Source organism: Schistocerca americana, chromosome X (genome assembly GCF_021461395.2).
Source record: "Schistocerca americana isolate TAMUIC-IGC-003095 chromosome X, iqSchAmer2.1, whole genome shotgun sequence".
NCBI lineage: Eukaryota > Metazoa > Arthropoda > Insecta > Orthoptera > Acrididae > Schistocerca > Schistocerca americana.
The window spans coordinates 744,879,437-744,897,680 of record NC_060130.1 but is presented as its reverse complement, the minus strand read 5'-3'; the positions used below and the strand labels follow the sequence as shown (position 1 = coordinate 744,897,680).

The following is an 18,244-nucleotide window of genomic DNA, read 5'->3' as shown; positions in this document are numbered from 1 at the left end:
CTGGTTGTGACGGTGAAAATTTTAAAACTGTAAAGCATCCCGAAATTTCGGGTGTGCCTTTGTTATCTGTGTTATAAAGAATCGGAAAACCGCATTTCAAGTACAAATGGAGGCAACCACGGAAGCTTTATAGATTACGATTGACAGGCAAAACGTGAAGTGCTGAATCACGGGTGCAACACTGCCATACATATTAAGCCGATACGTCCGTCTGATAATGCGTAGTATTACGTCTCACGACAGCCTATTGTACGAGTTCCTTATACAACCTAGTACATACTGTTCTGGGGAAATTTATGTCGTTAGATCTGAAGGATCGCTAAAGTGGGTTTCCCAAAGGAAAGCTCCTGTTTGTTAACGAGTTTTGTTCTTGGCCATTTTATGAAGTAGACAGCTGCAACTGTGTGTGCATGTATATAATTTTTAGTACCACTTTCTTTAATTGAAGCCATGTCTAAAATTTCAAATCATTTTGACATGTTAGCGTAAAATCAAAAATTCACAGACTATACACAAACGTGCCTTTAACAAACAAGAAAGATTTACGTAATACTGAAATGAAATTCGTTCAGTAGTTGACTGTATGCCGGCTGTGAATACGTAGTCATTTGGAACTTTATCAGAAAAACTCAATTAAAGAAAATCGCCGTTAGATGCTATTTACGAAATAGTCTCATTATTTCATCCTTCTGTTAAACACTTTTGTTTCTTTTTCTTTGTAGTACCTATAGTGATTTTACTTGTAAAAAAGACATTGTAAAATTTAAAAAAATGTTACACTGTGTGTACTGTATCTGTAATTGCTTATTTTATTAGGCATTGTACTTTTATAAGTTCAACTCAGTCTTCAGAGTTGGAGCTGAGTACTGAGGTACTTTCTTTGTGATGTGACCAAAGAGGTATCTCCTTCTGAATGTTGCTGCCGTCTTGAATATTATACAGTATATTCAAGAAAGTGGCAACATTCATGATTGTGTCCTTTGTGTTGACATGACAATGATGGTCCTTAAATACTAAACTGTGACATTGACTGATAAAATTAGCTATTGAAAGAACTGTAGATGAATAATTATTTTTATTTTATCTTGGTTTCTACTGTGAACAGATTTAAACTTTCCATTGAGAAAAAAATTGTGCGGATCACTTTAACCTTCTAGTCTTGCTGTCTTGAATATGTCATTCTAATAGAACAAAAATGGAATGTAACCCTTATCATACACAAAGTAACAGCCAATTCTTCTAATCTTCAGCCAGCCTTATCGTCATCATTATTGTTGTCTTGGTCTGTGCATTACAACGGTTTTTCTTACAGGCTTGCAGTTAATTAAATGATTTTTTCGTGTTGAGCTAGGGTATGTGCAGCAATGCACGAATAGCTGGAAATTTAATTTTCTGTTTCACCTTTTACAGGATTAAGATATTGAATATTTGAAGGGATGTTTGTATAGTGTAGTTTTGAAATTCTTCTTGACAAACTCCGTAGGTGTCTCGAGGGTGCTGTGTACATAAAATTGAGTGGAATCTGTCAAGAGACAAGTTGGTTTTGTTCTACAGGAACAAAGAAGTAGAACAATGTAGACATCCCTCCTGCATCTGTCTGGTGAAAGGGCAATAGTAATTTATTGTAACTCCAGTAACGACAGATTTTTAAACGTGTTTGTGGTAATACAGTGCTATTGTCCATGAGAGATACCAGCCTTTGTGTATCACATTATTCATTTAGCGTATCTTCTTTCATAAAAGGACTGATGTTTCACATCTTGTGAAACATAGTTCAGTAACATGTTGTAGGCATTTGTTACGGGAACATAGAATCATCATATACAAATATATTTGGTTAATGGTTAGTACCCACTTGAATATTCATTGCCACAATTAATTAAAATAAACAGCTTCATATAGCTTATCTATGTTATTGCCTGCTGTTGTAATTTTGAGAGGCATTTGACCCACTGATTAGTTTTATATTGTTAATTTTGTAACATTTCCTCTCCAAGGGAAGGAGATTGTTATTTACTCAAGTTACAACTTTTGATCAGAAAGGAGGACAAACATGACAGAAAAATAAACATCAGTTTGGTGTTGCATGATGGTTTTCTTTAAACTCCTGTTTTTGTTGTATATTAACATAAATTTGGTGAAAAATATAGCTACAGCGTAGTGGCACAGGCAACACAGTGTTGTTTAGTGGTCATCCATCCCTCCCTCCCTCCGCTGCCCCACACCCCCAAAAATGATTTGGGGGGGGGGGGGGGGGTGGGGGCTGTTAATGCCTTAAATGCTGCCCATGTTGCTCTCAGTGAACTTAGACTTGGGTTAGATAAGTAAACTGGAATGTATGCTGATGGAACTTCCGGACTTAAATTCGTTAAATGTGGTGTGTCTTAAGGATCAGTGCTTGTCCCACTACTTGCCATTTTATGTGAAAGTAGGTAGATATGCTGTCATGTATACTGATGCCACTTCATTTGTTATTTGTAGTATTTCAACAAACAACTTACAAATGTAAGCTATTCTAAATATGAAAACTATGTAGAAACCATTACTTCATTGAAAATAATCTTTTTATAAATTCTAACAAAACCATCATATGCAAACATGCAAGCTAAACACCAACTTGAACAATGTTACTATCAAGTTTACAGGCTTGGATCTAAAAAGGACTGGAAGTTATAGATTCCTGGTTGCGATGGTGAATGAGTACTGGACATGGGAGAATTGCATAAGTAGCATCTGTTGTGAAATGATTTCAGGCATTTTTCTGATAACAATGATGACAATAAATACACACACTACTAACAGTGTACTATGATCTAGTCCATTCACAACTATCATATGGTAACCTGGTCTGGGGAAATGCTGGATATGTGCACATACAAGGATTACTGCAACCACAAAAGAAAGAAGTATAGCAAAATTATCTCCTAGATATTCTTGAAAATATAAATTCGGGCAACTAAAACTATTAAGAGTATTATAAGTATACATGCACAGTGGGCAGCATAAAAGTGTCTAGTATAATATTTATATTTATAAGGCTGATGTTGAATAGACCCTTGTTAACAAAAAGAACTGCCGATCACAGAAAAACTGGAAACCGTGATTTTGATGTATCAGTCAGTTGCTGACATATTTCTGCTTCATGCGCACCTTCCACATGCTCTGTCTTGAGTACTTCCCTGTGTCATGTTAGAGTGGGTGAGTGAGAGGAGCAGATGTGTTTAGTGACCAGTGGAAAACACCACACAATGCTGGTCACAATAAAATGGGTGTTCATTGTCAAGTGTTATGCGAAGGACAATTTGTTGAAGTGTGTATGAAAATCTTTGCAATAAAATTTGAGAGTGGAAGTGTTTTGACAAAACTTACCAGTAAAATGGCACAAAACGGGCTCCGTAGTGAGTAAAAACCATGGGACCTTCGTCTGTACCCTTACAAATGTACTGTCGTGCACGAATTAAAAGTGTCTAGCTGAACTTTCATATTTGAGTTCTGCCAGTAATATCTGAATGAAGGGAATCGGGACTTTTGGTTCCTCACTGTTTCATTTCTTGAAATGAGGCCTGGTTTATCGTGTCAGGGTATGTGAACTCGGAACATGCATCAGAAAATCCCCATCAGTACTTTGAAGAGCTGTTGCATAATCTCAGGCTTAGTGCAGTTCTCTTACCAAATTTAATGCTGACCGGTATGTCCAGAAATGTAAACCACATGTAAATCAACTTGCAGAAGACAAACGACAGATAGTACGGATATTTTCAGCAAGATGAAGCAATAGCACACACTGCCTTGATGACCTTGTTAAAAGTGCACAAGGTGTTTGGTGAGGAGAGGACAATCGGCAGAGGCAATGCAACCAGCTGGACACACAGATTGCCTGAGCTCTCTGCATATGATGTTCATCTCTGGGGCAAATTGAAGGGTATGGACTGTATTGTACTCAAATAATTCTTACACGCTAAAAGTGCTATAGCAGAACATTGAAAACTCTATTGCTCAGGCAGAACTTTTATACGTCTCACAGTATAGTAAATTGAGTACAATGCTGCATCGATGTCAATGGAGGCCATTTCCAGCAATCTTCTGTGATGTTCATTAACGAAGATCAGTCCCGTGTCAGTCTTCTTGTAAATATATATTGGGCCAGTTTTATTTGCTGACTATGTATGTGAAACAATTGCTTATGCAAAAATTAACCATGCTGTATTGTTGAACAAGTGATCCATGGTTATAACACAAAAAGTAAAAATGATTATAACATTGAAGGAAATCGGCTCAAATTAACTGAAAATAGCCTGTAATTACAGGATGTTTTCTATACAACAGTTTGTTAAATTATATAGAGATGATAGAAGATACAGGTATTTTCAAAAGTAAATTAAAATGTTACTTGGTTACAATTTGTCCGTACAGTGTTGCAAAATATTTTAAATGTAAAAATTGAAGTAGGACGTCTGTATGAATTTGAACAAATATTTTTAAAAAATTCAGATAGAATCAGTTGACTATAATCATTGTTATTAAGCAATTATTTTAAGAGGTGTGCCATGCGTTTTAGGTCCATGAAACAGGCTAAAAAAAAATCTGTGTATAAATGTGCTTTTAGGTGCTTATGTTAAGAGAATCATTCATTTCATTGGTAAATTCATGTAACAGTGTAGGAACTTTTAAAATTCATGTAAATGTGTGTCCAATGCTGTTGCATAGAATAAACCATTAGCAATTTACTGAATGATATGTATATTTTGCAAAAGGAGTTTTGAATTGTTATCCATATTGGTGTCATTGTTCTAGTTTCCTATCTCTACACCTAAACCTTACTCTTGCACAGAAAATAGCAAATTATGTAGTAGTAAAAGTAAATTATAGGTGGTGGTGGATGTGGATAATAAATGTTTCAAGAACAGATTGAAATCATTCCTGCCTTATGAGACAGTGGTAGCAACAATTATCGCCAATGTACAAAAGAGAAACTAAAATAAAGATAACTAGAAAGAGGTATACGTGTAGTATACTAGATAAAGAGGCAGTAGTGACATAGGTCAAGTAGAGACTTGACAAACATTTAACTCTGGACAAGAGCATGTAGAAGAATTCTGGCTGAAGTTTAGAGGAATAATTGACTAAGAACTGCTCATGATGGATCTCTTCATGGTATAAAGTCAAAATTTGACATTTTGATCTTCGTGTGCAATAATCACCATACACTCCAAAATTACAATTTCAAGCATAATTATTGCCCTAGTCATAAAGTAAATTTCAGACTTCCAATGCAAAGATTAAAACCTTATGTCCATACACCACTATATAAAGGCCTAAATATTTCAGGTAAACTAAAAGGCAGGAATATATTTAATTTGAAGCTCATGTCTTGGAAATGACAGCTGGACAACCTTTTAGTAGATGTGTACTACTGTTCCATAGCATGAATTATTTAGAACAGTTTGAACAAAAATACATTTCTATGTTCATTTTTTAAATGTTTTGTTTGTTTTATACAATAAATCTTGAAAAAAATTAACTCTTTGTTTTATTGTATTAATAATTTGCTCCTATATAACAAATATAAATGTAAATAGTGTGGTAGTAATTTATATAAACTAATTACAAAGTTTTCATTATTTTTTAAAAATCCATTTAGTCTTTTGTATAAAAATGGCGTAAGATGAAAAATCTTGATGTGTGTCTTGTGAAACAACTAATATGATTTTATCATTGTACCTTGTCAGGTAGACTACATTTACTGCAAAGAAACTTCTAAAGGAACAGCAAGTACTGCATAATAGATGTAAAACAAAGTATAGGAGTATAGACAGACAGATGTTAAATGACCAATTTTGGGGTTTAAAATGCATAAAGTTTCCAGTGGCTACCATAGCAGAATATTATAGAAGGATCTCTCTCAAAATCGAAAATTGTTGCCATATGTAAAGGCTTTCAGTTGCGCCAAAGTTAGTTTGAAGACTTGTATAACTTACACATGAACTGAAACTGATGGTATCTTTAGAAAGAAGACTCAGAGTACTGTACCGTTTTGATTCCCACAACACTGCAGTGATAAGCAATATAAATACTAGGGTCAGCAGCAATGAACAACAGCTGAAATCACTAAAATTGAACAAAGCCTCAGGCCCCATTGGAATCACTATCAGATTCTATGTAGGATTTGTGGGGCTGGCATAGTAAATGAGTCTTTCAGTTCAGATACTTTTCCAGAGGGTCTAAGGTGCACATAAGTTGTGTCTTTACTAAAGAAAGATAATGTAGAAAATTTTGAAAACTGTAGGCCAATTTCCCAACTCTCAGCATTTTGAAAAGTAATAGATTCAGCAATGAAAGAGAAACTAATGAGTTACTTGAATAAATACAGCCTTCTTAAAATGAAGCACAGTTTGCTTTCTGAGGCAGCAGAAGTACAGTATTGGCCATAATAGTTTACAAAAGTAATACTTGAAGCTCTAAGCAGAGATGGTTGACTTAAATTATATTTTTAGACCTGTCAAAGGTTTTAGACACTGTTAACCATAAAACACTACTAACTAGATACAACAGATATAAGAGAATATGTGGTTCCAGTCATTCCTGATAATTGTGTGTTAAGGAGATAGAGAGAGAGCGAGCGAGCACTCCCACACTTCAGATAATGCTAAATTTTTAGTGAAACAGTTATCACACTCAAAACATATTAAAATAAGCATTCATTGTGGTAGTATACTAGAGCCAATCCTATTTTTAATATATGGTGTGTCATTGACTATCCAGACAGTACAGGATATGTCATGGAGAAAAAATTCTCTTTGTGATGATAGCAACATTATTCATTCCTTCACAGTAGGAAATGGTTTCAAAATATACTTAATAGTCTTGTAGGGGCATTTCATGACAAGCTAAAAGTATTAAGAGCTAAGTTAATTTTCTAGGATGAGTGTTAATTTATTTTTCTGACACTTAAGACTTGAAGTTATTGATCTTGACCAATAGTAAGTAATAAAGGAAAACAGTTGTTACAAGTAAAATATTTTAGGTTTACGTACCATTTGAGTACTAATTTCTTATCTATCCTCTGCCATGTTGAATCTTAGTGATTTTTTTTTTTTTTTTTTTTTTTTTTTTTTTTTTTTTTTTTTTTTTTTTTTTTTGTAGTCTGGGTGACTCCTTTTGTACAAAATTTTTTTATGCCCTACTACTATCAGTTCTTCTGACTCCATAGCAATTAGGAGGAGAATGTACTAGCTGTGCTTCATAGGAAGCAGGAAACTGTCCCACCACCACAAGCCCCACATAGCCAAATGCAGGTAACTAGGGTATGTAACTGGTATGCACACACTAGCATTAGAAAGCAGATGACAGAACAATGGTGTGCTGCCTGTATCCCTGGTCTAAGAGCTTATAATGGCAAGCATACCCTACCAGATGCTCTTGTCAATGCCTCAGTCTTAATAGGTGAGGTTTCCCATGCTGCTGCAGATATACTGTCAGCTATGGTCAGCACCTGATACCTGTTGCATAGGCTTAAGGGGCCAGCCATACAATGCTACTCGCATTCACCTTATGCCTGGAGATTCACGATCCCTCCTCTATTTGCCTTTTATCTGTGTCCATCCAGTTGGCACATTGGAAGTAACATCGGGGATCCCTCGCAATGCCAGAGCCATCAGATGTAAGGCAGCATTCATTGCATGTGTCCCTATTGCTGCTGCAGCTCAAGACAGTGCCTGAAGTATGTTGACAGGCAACTAATATAACTTCCTTCTTTTTCCAGACAGCATCCAGTTTCCATGTCTCTGTGCACAACAAGCACAGTTCCTATCCATTTTCCACTATGTGCAACTGAATCACAAAGTGAACAGAGCAGTTGTATCTGATCCACCAGATTCAATGAAGCTACTACATGAGAGTTCATTCTCAAAAATTGGTGCTGCAGCTAACTCAAAACTACACTTTAGATGTATTAAGGACAAGGAATGAAAACAAGAATGGGCCATGGCCTCTTGTAGACAAGGATAACACTATGTTCTTTTTGTGAAAGCAAAATTTAAATCAATGAATAAGCACAAACACTGAGCATTACTGCTCCATATACTGTCAAACATTCAAAGAATTATTTACTCTGTGAGAATTTATCAAAGTGTTACAGGTCACCAAAGACTTTGTTGGTTTAGAATAGTGCTATTATAATTTTAAAAAAGTTCAGAAGTGATTCAATCAGTATGCTCACACTTGTTTTCTGTATTCAATAACAACATTGTGGATTCGTCATTTTTAAAAGGGAGTACAAAATTTCATAGTCAAAGTTGGTTGTTGGGAGCAGTCTGCTCGCCTCCCCCCCCCTCTCACCTCCCAATTTTCTTCCCACTGTGTTCTAGCTAGTCATTGCTGTGAATTAAAAGACAAAAACTGTAGTACTGCAGTATCCTAACAGAACAGCTGGGAGTTTGTTTTTTTTTCCACTTAACAATTTCTGTAAATTTGGGGAGGGGATTGTGCTCACTGTGTTGAGAAGCTGTGAGAGCTATACTTGGAGAACTTGGTTAAATAATATCTGACTTCAGATTTCACAAACCCAAAGCTCATGAGCAGTGACTAGGCCAGCACTACCAATCCTCTGCAATTATAAACTCTGTGTTTGCTTCAGCAAGCAGTATTTGGTGGGAGAGTGCAATGCTGTCTTCAGCAATAAGTGGTATATTGAGTTAACAGCTCAAATTGCAGAGGAGGAGATGACAACCCCAGTCTCACAATACTGTGTAATTTGTGCTATTGGAATACCAGTTACAGTGGTTGGCATTAGTCCCCCTGTTGCTGCACTTATTGTCTTGTATATAATTGAGAGTTCTCATGTTCTTCAATGAGCATTGTGACCATAACATTGTCCTTTCTATTTTCCTATGTTTGAGTAGCCTTTGCTGTGACTAATTTTGGGATATTGATTGCCCAGTGCCACATCCTCTTCTCAAAAGGACAGCTACTATCCAGGTAGCCTTTGACATGGTAGAGTGATGCTTGTGGGAAGAACCTCAAATTGGACTGAGTGGCATCAAGGCAGATGATTCACAATGAAATGGATCAAACTCAGAAAGACTTAGACAGGGCTGATGAGTGCAGGGATGGCCATTGACCCTGAACATAAATAAATGTAACATACTGAATGTACACAGGAAACAAAACCCACTACCACACGATAACACTTTTTTCCTTTTTTTTTTCCAGGATAAATTTTCAGTCATCAGTTGTCGAAACTAATAAAACATAATAAAATTTATTTGCAACTGATACTGAAAATTTATCCTGAAAAGTTACTGATAAATTGCAGCCATGAATAAAATAATAAAACTAAATTATTGATGACAAATTGCTGGAGACAGTAACCACATTAAAATATCTAGGGGTATCTATCTGTAGCAACCTTAAGTGGAATGAGCACATAGAAGAAATAGGAAAAGCAGATGCCAGAGTAAGATTCAGAGGAAGAATCTTAAGGAAATGTAATTCATTCACTAAAGAAGTGGCTCACAAGGCACTTGTTCGATTGGTTCATGAGTATTGTTCATCAATGTGGGACCTTTACCAGATAGGACTGATAGAAGAGAGAGAAAAGATCCAACAAAGAGTGGCACATTTCATCATGGGATCTTCTGCTTGACACAAGAGTATTACAGAGATGACCAAAAACTTTAATGGGAGACAGTATAAGAAGAGGGAGTGTGCATCACTGAGCAGCTCACAATTGAAATTTCAAGAGTATTTTCTGGAAAGAATCAGACAACATATTACCTCCTCCCACATATGTCTCGTGAAGTGATCATTACAAGAAAATTTGACAAATTAGAGATAAGATACAGGCTTATTGGCAATCATTCTTTCCACATACCTTTTGCGAATAGAACACCGGAGGGGGGGGGGGGGGGGGGGGGAGGAGATCAGTTAGTGGTACCAGAAGTACCTTCTGCCATACACAGGCAGGTGGTTTGTGGAGTAATGAGTAGATGTAGATGTAGGCACAGGCACTTAAGACCTGTGACAAGCTCAGAGATTTACCAGTTACCATCTCTCCTCATAACAAATTCAACAGGATTCAAGGTGTCGTCTTCCATCGGGACCTAATGCCACAAACAGATGAAGAACTGCCTAGAGTCCATTTTGTTCATCACATCCGGAGAGTACCTAAGGATAAGGGGGACAGTGAAGTGTTCACCCTGGTCTTTGATGGAAATGTTTTACCTGGGAAAGTTAAAGTGAGAGTTTATAGAGGGCTTCAGTGCCAAAAGCAAGGAAACATATCATCCCACTGTACTAATGAGGCTACTGGCAGGACAATACACAAGGGCAGCCCTTGCAAACAACCACCTATATATGTAAACTGCCCAGAACACCGCCCCCTCATTTGCCGACATGTTCAGATTTCAAGAGGGAGAAGAAAATGCAGGAATATAAAACACTTGACTGGCTGTTTTATCAAGGTGCTAATAAAAAGTTTGAATGACTCCACCCAATCGATATGATGTCAAACCTTGCAAACATTGTATCAAAACTAACACTTAGCCTGATAAGGTCTCAAACTTAAACTCCTGACTCTCTAGTCACAAATTAGTGCCAGTTTTTCTGTCAAGGGAAGGGGCACTAGCTCTCTAGACCCCCACACCCACAGCACCAGTGGTAACCACCCCACCCCATTGGTGCAGCTGGAGTTGCCGCATCCTCTTCTGGCATCAACAGGGAAGAGGGTAACTGCCAACGTGTTCCCCTCTAAGGACGAAGCAGACGAGCAGTCTCCCACTACCCACTGACTGACACAGCCACAGACTGTGGGTCATAGAAAAGAACGGCCCTTCTCTGTCCCAGAAGTCAAGACAGGAAAATCCTCACAGGGACAGGAAGGTTAAATCTAATTCTAATGCTTCAGTCAATCTGGCCCCATCACCCTTGAGGTTGAGCCTGTGAATACTGATGAAGAATTGCACATTCCAATGGGGTATAACTCTGCAGCAAAGTAGTTCTTATTCCCATTTCTCCTGCGCTGCTTTTTCAGACCACAATCTGATGTTTTTTCAATGGAACTGTAACAGCTACCATAGCCACCTGGCAGAATTCTGTAAATTAACTTACTCTGCAGTTGGCACTTCAGGAGAGAGAGTTCTTAGAAACCCAACACCCTACTACAAAAAATTCCAGATTACACTACAAATTCCATTAATGCTGAGAGGGCATCTGGAGGAGTCTGCACACTCATTCGATCTGACACTTTCAGTTAACAGGTGCCATTAACTACTGTGTTAGAAGCTGTAGCTGTTTATCTGTCTATCAGTTAGGGTAACGGTATGTAACATCTATCCATCCCCAGACAGGTCTATACCATATCATGAGATGGCGGAGATAGTGCATGCACCAGCTGCCTATACCCTTCCTCCTACTTGGGGGACTTCAGTACCTACTATCCTCTGTGGGGCAGCCAAACCCTGTCTAGCAGGGACCAAGCAATAGAGAAATTAATTTCGGATCTCAAAAATTGGAAGTCTGTGTGCTTAACACTGGAGCTGCAATGCACTTCAGTACGGCCCATGGAAAAAGACGCGGCCATAGGTGTTACAGTCAGCATTCGAACATCTCACTCTTAAAGCACTGGTTCATCCAGGATGACCTCTGTGACAGCAACCACTTTCATATTACTCTCTTTCTTGACTCATTGACCAATGGAGCATGCACCACTTTGGAAAGCCAACTGACAAGCTTTCACTTCCCAAGCAACTTCTGAAACCAGTCAAGGTGAGGATATCAAATGAGAGGTACAAGGTGCTATTGACACAATAGTACAAGCGCGTAAGAAATGATAACCTATTCTTTGGGCTCTTCCCATTAGACACCACTGCCATGGTGGCTGGAGCTATCAGAGAGCATCGCAGGTCACTTCGACGATACAAGCACTCTCCCTGCATGGAACATTTAATAGCATTCAAGAGATTCAAGCAAAGGCTTGGTTTTCAATAAAGAAGAGAGGTAAGAAGTGTTGGAAACAGTATGTATCATCTATGGGAGCGCACACCCCACTGTCTCAAGTATGGACTAAACTCCCACCATCCACAGTTGTTGCTGGCATCTCCCTCAATGACGACGTATGTACTGATCCCACGATTATTGCTGACCCGGAAAGGCCTGGGGCAGCAAAACTTCTTATCTGTCCATGCAGAAGGCTTTGAATAGTGCAGTGTTCCATTTAGTGAATGGGAGTTTGGAGCACTTTAGCAGCATTATTAAACAAGTGCATAAACACCTTAGCAACAACAGCGTAAAACACATCCTCAGGTTTTGAAATTGTATTTAGTGGGAAGGGGACGTCCCTCCCAGTGATGGGAGAGTATTATTATTCCCACCCTGAAACCGGTAAAGACCTCCAATTTTGAGTAATTATTGACCAATCTCTCTAAAAAATATACTGTGTAAATTATTGGAAAGAATGGTCAACCGACGAGTGTGTTGGTGCTTGGAAACCAGAAGACATATATCACAATTTCAGACTTGCTTTTGGGTATTCCGGCCCACCACAGACCAACTGGTTCATCAGGAATCTGCAGGGCACAATGCTTTAACGAATCAACAACACTTAATTGCTGTGTTGTTTGACCTACAGAAGGTGTACGATGGTATCACACCCTGTCTACACTGCATGAGTAGGGCTTCCGTTGCTGTTCACTGATTTTTACACAGAACTTCCTATCCCTCTGGCAATTTGGAGTCCAGATAGGTTTAACTCTCATCAACCAATATGTACAGGAAACTGGCATCCCTCAGGGATCAGTTCTGAGCATAATCTCTTTGCCATTGCTATCAATGATATTGTGACTCCAGTGGGATACCTCACCATTACTGCGTGTGGACAACCTTTGCCTTTTAACAGTTCTCCATCATTGTGCACCACAGAGTACCAACTACAGGTCACCTTATAGAAAGTGTGTAATTGGGCCCTTAATCATGGATATCAATCCCATGTGAAAACTCACATCATGCACTTTTGTTGGCACCGGACTGTGCATTCCCACCTGGAACTTTACTTTGGCATTCGGGAGGGCAACAATTTAATCCAGCGTCTGGCCATCCTGATTTAGGTTTTCCATGATTTCCATCAATCACTCCAGGCAAATGCTCTGAAAGGGCACGGCCAACTTCCTTCCCCATCCTTCCCTAATCCGATGAGACCGATGACTTCGCTGTCTGGTCTCCTTCCCCAAACAACCAAACCCCCTGTATGCCAGCTCAAGACAAATTACTTGAAGAAGCGTAAAAACGTCAGATTTCACAGCACCAACTTCTGGAATATAGTCTGCACAGTTCTTCTGTGATTTTGTAAAGCTTTAATTTTTATCCCAGCTGGACTATAGATGTGTTGCCTAACAGTCAGCAGCACCACCAGTACTGAGCTTGTTAGACCTGGTCAACTACAGTGGTGTGCAATAGGCAACTGGAGCCTTCCGGAAGGGTGCTGTAGACAGCCTCCTGGTGAACTACGCAGTCACAATCTGTCATATGCCTACCCTTCCACGTTACTTGATCATGTTTCACAACAAACTGTTCAAACTGTGTATCAATCGTACATAAATAGGTAGACCAGCTGGATACCTTTGGGAAATTTAGGCAAGGACTGCCGACTGCCCTCTCTTGTCTGTTTTCACAGTTTCCTGTCAGTACCCCTGTTGTGTGCAACCATTCCTATAATTCAATTATGATAACAACTGTGACTCAAATTTTGAAATCCTGGGACATGTGATGGCAGGCTACTTCAACCCTCAACAAGCAGAGAACAGTCACAGGGAGCACCAGGGCATGGCATACTTCTCTTCAGGACTGTTTTAAAGATGCCATCATACTGTGCTGGTAGCATATTGGCTACACCAGACTTACCCATGAGTTCCTTTCATGTGGGGAGGACTCCCCTCAATGCAGCTGTGGTAATCATCTCATGGTCACCCATATTGTCGCAGTGTGTGCCCCAATGGCTAATCCGAGATGAGCAATCAACTTGTCTACCTCAATACATCAGATACTTTCAGATGATAGGTTAGCATTTACCTAATTCATGTATTTCCTGAGGAAATGAGGATTGTATAATAAAGTTTAATGAACCTCCATGCCCAGTGTAAGGCGGTTGTGAGGGGGGTGGGGGTATCTCTCACTGGAGCCTGTGCCCCTGACTGGCTTCAGGCAGCTTCCTCCTTCTGCAGTGTCATGCATTTTTAAACTCCTGTGTACATGTTTTATTTATTGAACTGTGTAAGCTAATTAGCTCTCTAGTCTGTACAGTCTGCATTTTCTCACTCCATTTTAGTTTCTCGCCCCATTTTTAGTTTTACTGATTATGGTGACCCTTTTTGGTGTATCCCTCAGTGACCAGCTACAGTTTTTACTTTCTGACTAAATTCACTGTCACATACATTTTCAACCAAGATACATGGCCACAGACCTTGAAGCTGCCAATGCTTGTTTTCTTGTTTAATATCTTTTTATGTGATTTTTCTGTGAATCGAGTGAGTGCTAACAAAGTAGTTTAGTACCTTTCAACCCACAACAACAACAATAATAATAATAACAATAATAACCATAATAACTATCACCATCACAGCAGCTGGCACGACACACTGAATCATGTGTTCTATAGATGGAAAAAATTGTGCCCTTTGAATCAGTCAGTCATTAGTTGATGTAGCTCTGAAATAAAGCTGTTATCTATTGCACTCCAGTTGTGGAAATCTTATAATTCTATTTTCCTGTCAAGAAAGCCTTTGGTATTCCAGTTTGAACAGGCAGCTTCCATAATAGTAAACAAATATATCACAGACTATACCCTTATTGTTTCTAGACACATTCACATTATATGATTACCATAATAAATGGTTCAACCATATGTAGGCCTACTTCAGATTCTGCAACTGGAAATGAAAAGTCAACCATAAAATTTGTAAAACTTTTGTCCAGTTCTGTTTGTAAGTAATGTAAAGTAAATGGCACTTACGATGTATAGGTATGAATCACGTGTATTTTGGCTTTCGCTTTATATTGCTTAAAAATAAAACTTACAAAACTTTTATATAACTTAATGTAGATTTCTTTCTTCTTATCCTGTTGTTGAATCTGAAGATGGACAAAAACCTGTTAAGATTGTATCATATTATGTGATTTTATCTGACATCAACAAATCAGTAGAAACGTATAATATGTGAATCACAATTTTCCTTAGACGGAATGTCATTTTTTCCAAAATATCACAAACTGATTGAACTGTGATGATAGATTCACATGCTCTGATGATAGTTGTAGATTCTGCAGAAATCTCTCTCTCTCTCTCTCTCTCTCTCTCTCTCTCTCTCTCTCTCTCTCTCTCTCTCTCTGTGTGTGTGTGTGTGTGTGTGTGTGTGTGTGTGTGTGTGTGTGTGTGTGTGTGGATTCATTAGCACTCTTAGCAAAGTTGAGCATCAATGATGAAAGACAGAGTGCAAATCCTGGCAAGAAAATGCTTTACTTACTCCCCCCCCCCCCCCTCTCTCTCTCTCTCTCTCTCTCTCTCTCTCTCTCTCTCTCTCTCTCTCTCTCTCTCTCTCTGATATCAAGATATACAATAAGGGCATGCTGAAAAGTAATACTTCCAAATTTTTTAAAGAGTTTCAAATAAAACACATTATTAACATTCTGCACCTTTATTCTTCTTGTCTATGTATTTATTTCTCAACATAATCACGACGACCGCATTGCTGCCAACAGGAGACCAGTTTGTTGATACTGTCACTGTAGAATGTTTAATTTTGGAAGTGGAGCCACAACCACACCTCTGCTTGCACTGCTTCATCACTCTCAAAGCGAAGTCTTCCAAGGTGTTCTTTAAGTTTTGGAAACAGATGAAAATCAGATGGTGTCAAGTCAGGGCTGTAGGGAAGATGATTGATAGTGGTGAACTCAAGACACTGGTTTGTTGCAGGTATTGCAGGACTCGTGTGTGTGTGTGTGTGTGTGGTCTGGCATTGTCACGCTGAAGGAGAGGGTGCTCCGTGTGTGGACGGCTCTTCAAATTTGAAACTTGATTACAGCACACTGTTTCTCACGCACCAGCATAGTTACACATTGCCATGTCATATGCTACAATTTGGAGCCCTGTAGCGGCAGAGGGTTGCAAATATGTAGACATGAAAAATAATAGTGATGTAGAACGTTAATAACATCCGTTTTATTCAAAAAGCGTGGAGTTTTCACATAAATTTGGGGGCATTACTTTTCAGCACACCTTCGTATTTACAACCACCTGTCTAATGGAGTAAAAATAAACCTAATTCTCAATGTAGTTTAGCAGAGGACATTGGTTTCTAATTGTGAATGTGACAGTGTGGGTTGTGTACACTGTTTAGTCAGTCAACATGCCTTAAAGGATCATTTCAAGCTTAGATAGTGCACTTTGCCACTTTGACAAGAAGTGTTCTCAGCATGGGAGCTAGCCCGGCTAATTGGCATTCACCAAAGTGACATCATTGGAACATTGAACTGCTGTCATTGTGAGACACAAATGGTTGATGAACTTAATTTTAATGGTCACCTGACTTCAGCAACACAACCTGATGACAGTTATCTGGAAATTATGGCCTGCAGATATGCCGAGGAGGGTGCATCACAACTGTGCTCTGCCATTTTAGAGGCAGTTGGGATGGCCGTGTTAATCCAGGCAGTATGCGAGCATCTTGCACAATCAGTTTGCTCTCCAGGCATCCATTATAAACAACAGTACAATTTCCCAATGTGATGCTAAAGAAAATGGACAAAGGAACATGTGGAAGGGAACCTGGATCGATTACATCAGTTCTTTTCATTTGTGGGTGCAGGTTTCGCCTGACAGCTGACTATCATAGAAATATGTATGGAGATGGCACGTCTGTGGTTGGTTGGTTGGTTGGTTTGGTTTGGTTTGGGCAAGGGGACCAGACAGCGAGGTCATTGGTCCCATCAGATTAAGGAAAGATGGGGAAGAAAGTTGGTTGTGCCCTTTAAAAGGAACCATCCCAGCATTTGCCTGAAGCAATTTAGGGAAATCATGGAAAACCTAAATCAGGATGACAGATGTGGGTTTGAACTGTTATCCTCCCAACTGTGAGTCCAGTGTGGTAAGCACTGCGCCACCTCACTAGGTCATGTCTCAGGCACGCAGTCCATGGTGTGGCTGGGAGGTGGCTCAGTCACATTTAGGATTAGTGTCCTACATGACGTAAAATGCATTGCCAAAACATTTTGTTTTCCATGCAAAATTTTCGCTTAACAAAAAATGCCACGTAGCAGACAGGTCCTTTCAATCCCACAAACCAACCAACCAAAAAATGCCAACCAAGTAGATAAAGATGGATTACTTTCAAAATTTTTTTGTTGACTATTGTTTAAGAAATTTAATAGGTACATTTGTAACATTAAATTTAGAATTAGCTGATAGGAGACTAATTTAATTTAATGTAAATGCACAGTAAAAACGAAACCAAAGATATTGCATGAAAGAAGTTGTTTTCTTAAGAAACTGTTGTGTAAGTTCTTGTACTGCCTTTATATGAATTTTTCTAAATATCTCATGGTTTACCCTGCAGTTCCCTTAAGGGGCAATGAAAGATGCAAGTACACAGTGAGAAAAATATGAAGCCATTTTTGTTGCTGTTTATAGATAATTAATTAATTAAGTAGGAAGCAATTATATGAATAGAAGCTACTTATCATGTATGGATTTTTTATTTTATGCACAAATTAACTTATAACCAATTACAGAAATAATTTTCAAAGTCTTTTGACTTGCGGGTGTTTTACTGTATATTTTGCAGGTAGAATTTGCAGTGCAAATGAAATGTGATTCATGTGTGGAGAAAATAAGGAAATGCTTGACCAATGTTGATGGTATTTCTAAGTTTGATGTGTCATTAAAGGATGAGTCTGTTGTTTTGGAAACAACCTTGCCAACCTCGGAGATTTTAGAAAAACTTGAATCAACTGGCTGTAGAGCTGTCCTGAAGGGTTATGGTGGTACGTATGACTGTAATTGTTAAATGTTGTAGGGTTACATTCTTGCCACTAATCAGGATCTGCAGTGATGGGGAAACCCACTGCTCAAATAGTAATGTGATAATGGCATCAATTAGTGAAAGGAATGGAAAATTTATTTGAAATGATTTAGAAGCAAGTGTTTTGGTTGCAGTTCTTTAGATTATTGATAGAGAACGAGTATACTTGCCAAGGAATC

The 18,244-nt window shown here is 38.6% G+C and overlaps 1 protein-coding gene across 1 annotated transcript in view; it reads left to right on the top strand.

The window, feature by feature from the left end:
- LOC124555675 (copper chaperone for superoxide dismutase) overlaps positions 1-18,244 on the top strand; it is a 101,129-nt gene that overhangs the window by 252 nt on the left and 82,633 nt on the right. Inside the window, exon 2 of the mRNA XM_047129670.1 lies at positions 17,829-18,027. Coding sequence (XP_046985626.1) covers positions 17,829-18,027 — 199 coding nt within the window. The remainder of the gene's footprint in view (positions 1-17,828; positions 18,028-18,244) is intronic.